Source organism: Aedes albopictus, chromosome 3 (assembly GCF_035046485.1).
Source record: "Aedes albopictus strain Foshan chromosome 3, AalbF5, whole genome shotgun sequence".
Taxonomy (NCBI): Eukaryota; Metazoa; Arthropoda; class Insecta; order Diptera; family Culicidae; genus Aedes; species Aedes albopictus.
Genome location: NC_085138.1, coordinates 352,170,465 through 352,180,378, shown reverse-complemented (window position 1 = coordinate 352,180,378; position 9,914 = coordinate 352,170,465). Strand labels below are relative to the sequence as shown.

Below are 9,914 nucleotides of genomic sequence, written 5' to 3'. Positions count from 1 at the left end.
ACGCCCAACACTCGCCAGATCACGCTCCACCTGGTCCGCCCATCGTGCTCTCTGCGCTCCACGCCTTCTTGTACCAACCGGATGGTTAGCAAACACCAACTTTGCAGGGTTGTTGTCCGGCATTCTTGCAACATGCCCTGCCCATCGTATCCTTCCGGCTTTGGCCACTTTCTGGATGCTGGGTTCGCCGTAAAGTGCAGCGAGCTCGTGGTTCATCCTTCTCCGCCACACACCGTTCTCCTGCACGCCGCCGAAGATCGTCCTTAGCACCCGTCGCTCGAAAACTCCGAGTGCTTGCTGGTCCTCCTCGAGCATCGTCCATGTCTCGTGTCCGTAGAGAACCACCGGTCTTATTAACGTCTTGTACATGGTACATTTGGTGCGGGGGTGAATCTTTTTTGACCGCAGTTTCTTCTGGAGCCCATAGTAGGCACGACTTCCACTGATGATGCGCCTTCGTATTTCACGGCTCACGTTATTGTCAGCCGTTAGCAAGGAACCGAGGTAGACGAATTCTTCTACCACCTCGAAAGTATCACCGTCTATCGTAACATTGCTGCCAAGGCCTGTCCTGTCTCGCTCAGTCCCACCTACCAGCATGTACTTTGTCTTAGCCGCATTCACCACCAGTCCGACCTTTGCTGCTTCACGTTTCAGGCGGGTGTACTGTTCTGCCATCGTTCCAAATGTTCTAGCAATAATATCCATGTCATCCGCAAAACAGACAAATTGGCTGGATTTTGTGAAGATCGTACCCCGGCTGTTGAGCCCGGCTCGTCGCATAACACCTTCCAGGGCGATGTTGAATAGTAGGGAGGAAAGTACATCACCTTGTCGTAGTCCCCGTCGAGATTCAAATGAACTGGATAGCTCACCCGAAATCCTTACGCTGTTCTGCACACCGTCCATCGTTGCTCTTATCAGTCTAGTCAGCTTCCCGGGAAAGCTGTTCTCGTCCATAATTTTCCATAGCTCTGTGCGGTCGATACGGTCGTATGCCGCTTTGAAGTCGATGAACAGGTGATGCGTTGGGACCTGGTATTCACGGCATTTCTGGAGGATTTGCCGTACGGTGAAGATCTGGTCCGTTGTCGACCGGCCGTCGATGAAACCGGCTTGGTAACTTCCCACGAACTCATTTACTTTAGGTGAGAGACGACGGAAGATGATCTGGGATAGCACTTTGTAGGCGGCGTTTAAAATGGTGATCGCTCGAAAGTTCTCACACATTAACTTGTCGCCTTTCTTGTGGATGGGACAGATTATCCCTTCCTTCCACTCCTCCGGTAGCTGTTCGGTTTCCCAAATCTTGACTACTAACTGGTGCAGACAGGTGGCCAACTTTTCCGGGCCCATCTTGATGAGTTCTGCTGCGATACCGTCCTTACCAGCCGCTTTGTTGTTTTTGAGCTGGTGGATGGCATCCTTAACTTGCCTCAGCGTGGGAGTTGGTTCGTTCCCGTCCTCTGCTGCACCAACATAGTCATTTCCTCCGCTGCCTTGGTCCTCCGTGCCTACATTCTCTTCGCCATTCAGGTGCTCATCAAAGTGCTGCTTCCACCTTTCGATCACCTCACGTTTGTCCGTCAGGAGGCTCCCATCCTTATCCCTGCAGATTTCGGCTTGCGGCACGTAGCCTTTGCGGGATGCGTTGAGCTTCTGATAGAACTTCCGTGTTTCCTGTGAACGGCACAGCAGTTCCATTTCCTCGCACTCCGCTTCTTCCAGGCAGCGCTTTTTCTCCCGGAAGAGACGGGTCTGCTGCTTCCGCTTCTGTCTGTATCGCTCCACATTCTGTCGGGTTCCATGCTGCAGCATTACCGCCCGCGCTGCATCCTTCTCCTCCGGAACCGCTCTGCACTCCTCGTCGAACCAATCGTTTCGTCGACTCCGTTCTACATACCCGATAGTGCTCTCGGCTGCGTTGTTGATGGCTGCTTTGACTGTACTCCAGCAGTCCTCTAGAGGGGCCACATCGAGCACACCCTCGTCCGGCAACGCTGCCTCGAGATTCTGCGCGTATTCGGTGGCGACATCCGGTTGCTTCAGTCGCTCTAGATCGTACCGGGGCGGCCGCCGGTACTGTACATTGTTAATAACGGAGAGTTTTGGGCGCAGTTTAACCATCACCAGGTAGTGATCAGAGTCGATATTAGCGCCACGATAGGTCCTGACGTCGATAATGTCGGAGAAGTGCCGTCCATCAATCAGAACGTGGTCGATTTGCGATTCCGTTTGTTGTGGTGATCTCCAGGTGTAACGATACGGGAGGCTGTGCTGGAAGAAGGTGCTACGAATGGCCATGTTCTTGGAGGCAGCGAAATCGATGAGGCGTAGGCCATTTTCGTTCGTCAGCTGGTGGGCGCTGAACTTTCCAATTGTCGGTCTGAATTCCTCCTCCTGGCCTTCCTGAGCGTTTAGATCCCCTATGATGATCTTGACGTCGTGGTTTGGGCAGCTGTCGTACTCGCGTTCGAGCTGCGCGTAAAATGCGTCTTTGTCATCATCAGTGCTTCCGGAGTGAGGGCTGTGCACGTTTATTATGCTGATGTTGAAGAATCGGCCCTTGATCCTCAACCTGCACATTCTTTCGTCGATCGGCCACCAACCGATCACGCGCCTCTGCATGTCGCCCATCACTATAAAAGCTGTTCCTAGCTCACGTGTGTTGCCGCAACTCTGGTAGATGGTATGATTACCTCTAAACGTTCGCACCATAGATCCTGTCCAACACACCTCCTGCAGCGCTACGATTCCGAACCCGCGGTCCTTCAGTATATCGGCGAGTATGCGGGTGCTCCCGATGAAGTTGAGAGATCTGCAGTTCCACGTACCGAGCTTCCAATCGCAAGTCCCTTTTCGTCGCTGTGGTCGTCGCCATTGGTATCGGTTCGCATTCTTCTCTTGTTGATTTTCCGGTGCTAGTCTTTTTTACGGCTGGCTCGCAGGGCCTGACACCAACCCACTAACCCAGGGAGCTGGGCTTACCTTCCCGGAAGCTACGGGTTCTGCATTGGCATTTCCTCCAACTACAGTGCTAAATAACTAGGCTCGAGCGCAAATCTTCGCCGGGGGTGGTGTTTTTAATGGGCGCCCAGGAGATAATATTTAACCTGAGCTTCCACCCCAACTTGCTTTGCTAGAGGCTTCGTGAATCCGTCTGCCCGTTGCTGCTTCGTTGAAACGTAGTCCAAAGTTACATTTTCTCGATTCAGCGTCTCCCGTACAAAATGATAACGAATATCAATGTGCTTCGTCCTCGGATTGAAACCTTGATTGCCGCATTTGCCGACTGATTGTCACATACGATCGGGACCACCTAACCGAGCCGCATAGACTTAATAGTTAGTAGCCGTCTCCATTCCACTCGGTCCATGGTTGTTTGTCTCCAGTTCCGCACTCTGCGTAGGGTCCGCAGATCGTCCTCCACTTGGTCGACCCACCTAGCTCGCTGCGCTCCACGTCGTCTTGTACCGGTCGGATGACTCTCAAGAACCATTTTAGTCAGGTTGCTATCCGACATCCTGATGACGTGACCCGCCCACCGTAGCCTCCCGATTTTCGCGGTATGGACGATGGTTGGTTCTCTCAGCAGCTGATGCAGCTCGTGGTTCATTCGCCTTCTCCAAGTCCCGTCTTCCATCTGCACTTCGCCGTAGATGGTACGCAACACCTTCCATTCGAAAACTCCAAGGGCGCGTTGGTCCTCTGCACGTAGGGTCCATGTTTCGTGCCCATAGAGGACGACCGGTCTAATCAGCGTTTTGTAGATAGTCAACTTCGTGTTACGACGGCGAACTTTATTCGATAGTAGAGTTCTGCGAAGTCCAAAGTAAGCACGATTTCCTGCCACAATGCACCTCTGAATTTCTCTGCTAGTGACGTTGTCGGCGGTCACCAGTGAGCCCAAGTACACGAATTTTTCAACCGCCTCGATTTCATCACCGTCAATATAAATTCGGGGTAGCGGGCGCGGTGATTCCTCCCCGGATGTACGTTTCCGCCATCGTCTCAAATTTACGAGCTATAATATCAATATCATAAGCGAAACCAAGCAGCTGAACGGACTTCGTGAAAATCGTCCCACTCGTGTTTATCCCCGCTCTCCTTATTACTCCTTCTAACGCAATGTTGAACAGTAAGCACGAAAGAACATCACCTTGCCGTAACCCTCTGGGAGATTCGAAGGAACTCTGATACTCGATACTGATACTCGAACTACGCACATCACTCGATTCATCGTCGCCTTGATCAATCGTATCAGTTTATCCGGGAATCCGTATTCGTGCATAATCGAGAACAGCTATGATCGATTGTATCATACGCTGATTTGAAATCGATGAACAAGTGATGTGTGGGCACGTTGTATTCGCGGCTGGCGAACATCTGGTCCGTTGTAGCGCGTTCACCCATAAATCCAGCCTAATATTGCCCCACGAACTCTCTTGCAATCGGTAATAGACGGCGGCATAAAATTTGAGAGAGTATCTTGTAGGTAGCGCTCAGTAGTGGTAGTTTCCGCAATCCAACTTGTCGCCCTTTTTGTAGATGAGACACACGATACCTTCCATCCACTCCTCCGGCAATACTTCCTCCTCCCAAATCTTGGTAATGACCCAGTGTAGTGCTCTCACCAGTGCTTCTCCACCGTATTTTAAAAGCTCGCTTAGTAGTTGATCTGCTCCAGCGGTTTTGTTGTTTTTCAACCGGCCAACCTCCTCAGTCTCTTGGAGGTCAGAAGCTGGAAGTCTTTCGTCCTGTGGACATACTCCTAGATCTGTTACCACGCTACTTTCGGTACTTGCAACGTCGCCATTGAGGTGCTCATCGTAATGCTGCCGCCACCTGTCGACCACCTCACGCTCGCTCGTGAGAATATTCCCGTGATTATCTCGGCACATGTCGGCTTGTGGCACAAAGCCTCTGCGCGAGCGGTTCAGCTTCTCTTAGAACTTTCGTGTGTCCTTGGCGCGGTACAGTTCTTCCACCGCTTCGCGATCTCGTTCTTCCTGCTGGCGCTTCTTCATCCGGAAGACTGAGTTCTGCCTGTTCCGCGCCTGTCTGTGACGTGCCTTATTCGCTCTCGTACGGTGTTGCAGCATTCTCGCCCATGCTGCAATCTTCTCGTTTTTCAACTATTCACATTTGCCGCCGTACCAGTCGTTTCTGTGATTCGGAGGCGCGAAGCCTAGTGCTGTATCCGAGGTACTACCTATGGCGGATCAGATGTCCCTCCAGCCATCTTCAAGTGTAGCTGCGCCAAGCTGCTCTTCCGTTGGTAAGGCCACTGCTAACTGCTGCGCGTAGTCTTGAGCCACTTCTACGTTACGAAGTTGCTCGATGGTCGATTAGAACGTGGTCGATTTGGTTTTCTGTTTGATGGTCGGGTGATCTCCAGGTGGCTTTGTGGATATCTTTGCGGGGCAAGAAGGTGCTTTGGACTACCATACCACGGAAGGCTGCAAAGTTTACGCATCGCTGGCCGTTATCATTCGATACGGCGTGCAGGCTGTTTCGCCCGATTACCGGTCTGTACATTTCCTCCCTTCCTACCTGCGCATTCATGCCGCCGACAACGATTTTCACGTCACGCGGCGAGCAACCATCGTATGTTTGCTCTAACTGCGCGTAGAACGCTTCTTTCTTATCATCGGGCTCCCTTCGTGTGGGCAGTGGACGTTGACGATGCTGTAGTTGAAGAAACGGCCCTTAACTCTCAACATGCACATCCTTGCGTTGATCGGCTGCTGCCACCCGATCACACGTTGTCGCATCTTGCCCAACACTATAAATCCTGTTCCCAGTTCATTGGTGGTGCCACAGCTTTGGTAGAAGGTAGCCGCTCGATGCCCGCTTTTCCACACTTTCTGTCCAGTCCAACAAAGTTCCTGCAACGCCACGATGTCGAAGTTGCGGGGATGTAGTTCGTCGTAGATTATCCTGTCACATCCTGCGAAACCTAGTGACTTGCAATTCCATGTTCCAAGTTTCCAATCGTAGTCCTTATTTCGTCGCGTGGGTCTTTGCCGATTGTATCGAGTCGTATTTTCTCCTATGTTATTCGCAATGGGGATTTTTACGGGTGGCTTATTGGGCCTACGCCAACACTCCTGCCTCGCCGGAGGGCCATCGTGCCAGTTCTGTTTAACGTCCCAACCAACACTGGGACGACCACGCTGATGTGGCTACCACCTTGGATCTAGCTGGGCGTGGTGCAGCGTTTCTTACTCAGCCGCTGGATGCCAGAACAGACGCTGTTTGAGCCGCACCTCCTTGGTGAACAGACACTCGGATCGTACCTCCTCAATCTAGCTGAAGTCAGAAGGACAACAGTGCCCAGGCTGCACTACCAGCTAAGCACACAACTCTTAGCTGGCGGTCGTTGTCAGCGCTTGACCCGTGGAAGCATGAGGTAGGAACTTGTGAGGACCAGAGCTATATTGGACGCTCTCCTTATCGACTCACCGTTTTGCAGCCCCAATCAACTGTTACCTTCTTCAATTATTCTTTAGTAAAAGAAAGAGTTACAATAAACGTGTTATTTATTCGGAAGGCAAAACTAGAATGTCAAAATTTTTCACTTTGAATCTGTATCATCTCGGTCATGGCTACTGCGATTGTTGCTTGGTCTCGTACCCATGGTAGCATCTCCCCCTTTGAGTTGATAGCAGTGGAAATCAGCCAATCTCCTCGGCGGCCGGATTGAGCGCTCTGGACGTCGCGATACTGGCTGCACGGGTGTTGATGTTTGGATGGGCAGACTGTTTTCCGTCGGTAATAGAGTTTCTTCTTCTTCAATCGACAGAGTTTCTCCAGGAACAATCACGGATGACTCAACAGTTTCTTCAGGGAATGACTGCTGATCTGATACGACGGCCGGCGACTCGCTTCGCTGGGGCTGTGTAGCTTCGTTTGCGGAAAGGCCAAAATCGTCGATTAAGATGGACAGCGGCGCTGATTCAACTGGAACGGCTTCTTCCATCCTCGAGCGGAGCTGGTCGACATGTGAGAGCAGAACCTTGCGTCGGCCCACTTGACAATCCAGCAGGACATTGTAGCTCACACTCCCGATTGCTTCGAGAATGGTTCCAGGCATCCACTTCCAGTTCTCGTTTGAAGATTAGACCTTGGCGAATACTTTGGAACCTGCCGAGAAACTTTGTTGTGACTGACAGTTGTGACTGAAAATCGGGTTTCGGTGATGGTCGCAACAGGTCCAAAGTTGTCCTCGTCGGTCGTCCAAGCATGATCTGGGCAGGAGATTTACCGTTCAACACCGTTGACGGGGTGGATCGGTATACATACAGGAACGTTTGCAGTGCGCTAGCGGTTGTTGCAGGTGTGCTTGGAAAACTGACAGTCCTTCACGAAATGCATCGCACCGCACTGCCAGCAAGGGGATGGGGGTGTCTTACCGTCGGCTGACGACTTCTGCTGGTAGGACAGCTGCTTTCTTGAGTGCCGTACTGCCTGCACCGCTGAAGATGTCGGTTTCTTCTCCACCAGCGCCGTGTCGTGCTTGAGGTTCGACAGGCGTTGGCACTGATGGTGTCAGCTTGATCGGACTCGAGCTTAGACAGAAGTCGAGTCCTGACGTCGGCGTCCTTCGTCGATTTGAGACCGCAGATGAACACCAGATTCTTGAACTGGTCGACGGTGAGCTTCTGCAGTTCGAAATCCTCGCATTGCCGGTTGACGATTCCGGCATACGAAACGAAATCGTCGGCTTCACTCTTCTCGAGCTTAAGGCAGTCGTAGCGCTTGCTGAACAGAGATTTCTGTTGGCCGAAAATCTGCTTCAGCTTTGCCACAACGTCGTCGAAGGTGAAATCACGTGGGTGGGATGGCAGGAGGTAGTTCAGGAACTTTTCGTGCACCGGGACGCTGAGACTGCGCAGCAGGAGCCTTACCTTCGCAGCGTCATCCAAATTTCTGCCATCTTGCCGGAACAGATCCTCTTACTTCGAAAACCAGCGGTCGAACGTTAGTCCATTTTCCGGGTCGAAGTGGAACTCCTTGATGTTGGAGGCAAAGGATTCGAGAATCTCTTATGGAGCGCTTCGCTGGGTTGTCGCCTCCTGGTTACCGGTGATTTGCTCCAACAACATCAGCAAACGGTTGTTCTGCTGAGCCACTTGACGCATCATTTCCGGCATCGAAAATTCTCCTCCCCATGCTCCGGTTTCGGATTCGGCTTGATGGTCGTTCTTCCGGGACATTCTTGAGGATCTTCAGGCTTGAATCTCGTCGCTTAATGTTACATTCTTCAATTATTCTTTAGTAAAAGAAAGAGTTACAATAAACGTGTTATTTATTCGGAAGGCAAAACTTGAATGTCAAAATTTTTCACTTTGAATCTGCATCATCTCGGGCATGGCTACTGTGATTGTTGCTTGGTCTCGTACCCATGGTAGCATCAACCAATGCGTCAAATGAAAGGTTTATGCCTATACTTTATAAAAAAAAATGCAGAAATCAAGCTAATACTTGATTTTTGTATTAAAAGTGGCACTGGCCAAAATAGAAGCATTGCCGCAGTTTTGGCCATATTCTCAACTTTGGTTTCTATTTTGGCCAATCACGTGTATTTCTTATTGGAGTGCCAAATTAGAAACACCCTGGCCAAAATAGACATATGGGAGCTGATTTTTTAAGGAAAATATTTTTTTTCTTCTAGTTTTTAATCAAAATGTATGGTTTTCACAGCTTTAAGCATCATATTACATTAGAATCTACTAATAAAAAATAAATTTATGCCGATTTAGATCGTTACAGGCTGAATACCGCACTATGGCCAAAACTCCGGGCAGGCTAAAACTGAAGCTTCTAACCTATACCAGTAGGTATAATCGCAATTCAGCAATCGTAGATCCATTCCCCCACCACCCCCGGCGAAGACTGGCGCTCGAGCCTAGCTATTTAGCACTGTAGTTGGAGGAAATGCCAATGCAGAACCCGTAGCTTCCGGGAAGGTAAGCCCAGCTCCCTGGGTTAGTGGGTTGGTGTCAGGCCCTGCGAGCCAGCTGTAAAAAAGACTAGCACCGGAAAATCAACTAGAGAAGAATGCGAACCGATACCAATGGCGACGACCACAGCGACGAAAAGGGACTTGCGATTGGAAGCTCGGTACGTGGAACTGCAGATCTCTCAACTTCATCGGGAGCACCCGCATACTCGCCGATATACTGAAGGACCGCGGGTTCGGAATCGTAGCGCTGCAGGAGGTGTGTTGGACAGGATCTATGGTGCGAACGTTTAGAGGTAATCATACCATCTACCAGAGTTGCGGCAACACACGTGAGCTGGGAACAGCTTTTATAGTGATGGGCGCAAGGGGCCAGACACGTATTAGCATAATGAGTGTATTAGAAGTATATTAGTATATTTGCGGTATATTAATATATTATTGTATATTATATAATACCATCAAAGTAATCATACTGGCAACAAACATTGTTTATCGAAAAAATCGGCCGCAGGGTTTGCTGCGATGCACTAATATATTTCAGTATACTATAATATACTAAGCCAAGAATTGTACGTGTCTGGCCCCTTGGATGGGCGACATGCAGAGGCGCGTGATCGGTTGGTGGCCGATCGACGAAAGAATGTGCAGGTTGAGGATCAAGGGCCGATTCTTCAACATCAGCATAATAAACGTGCACAGCCCTCACTCCGGAAGCACTGATGATGACAAAGACGCATTTTACGCGCAGCTCGAACGCGAGTACGACCGCTGCCCAAACCACGACGTCAAGATCATCATAGGGGATCTAAACGCTCAGGTAGGCCAGGAGGAGTGTTGAAGTGAGAGAGCAGTGGAAAGAGCCCGGACCGACCAACCTATTAGATGGAATTCAGTACTGTGGAAATATCCACCGTAGTACCGAACCCAATGCCCTTCTAGGCAACAC

The 9,914-nt window shown here is 50.6% G+C and overlaps 1 protein-coding gene across 1 annotated transcript; it reads right to left on the bottom strand.

The window, feature by feature from the left end:
• Positions 1-7,323: 7,323 nt before the first annotated feature.
• LOC134290899 (uncharacterized) lies at positions 7,324-8,219 on the bottom strand. The gene is made up of 3 exons (XM_062858124.1): positions 8,087-8,219; positions 7,596-7,957; positions 7,324-7,542 (listed from the first exon to the last, which is right to left on the bottom strand). Exons 1-3 carry the CDS (start codon positions 8,217-8,219, stop codon positions 7,324-7,326), a joined length of 714 nt encoding a protein of 237 aa, XP_062714108.1.
• Positions 8,220-9,914: the final 1,695 nt, after the last annotated feature.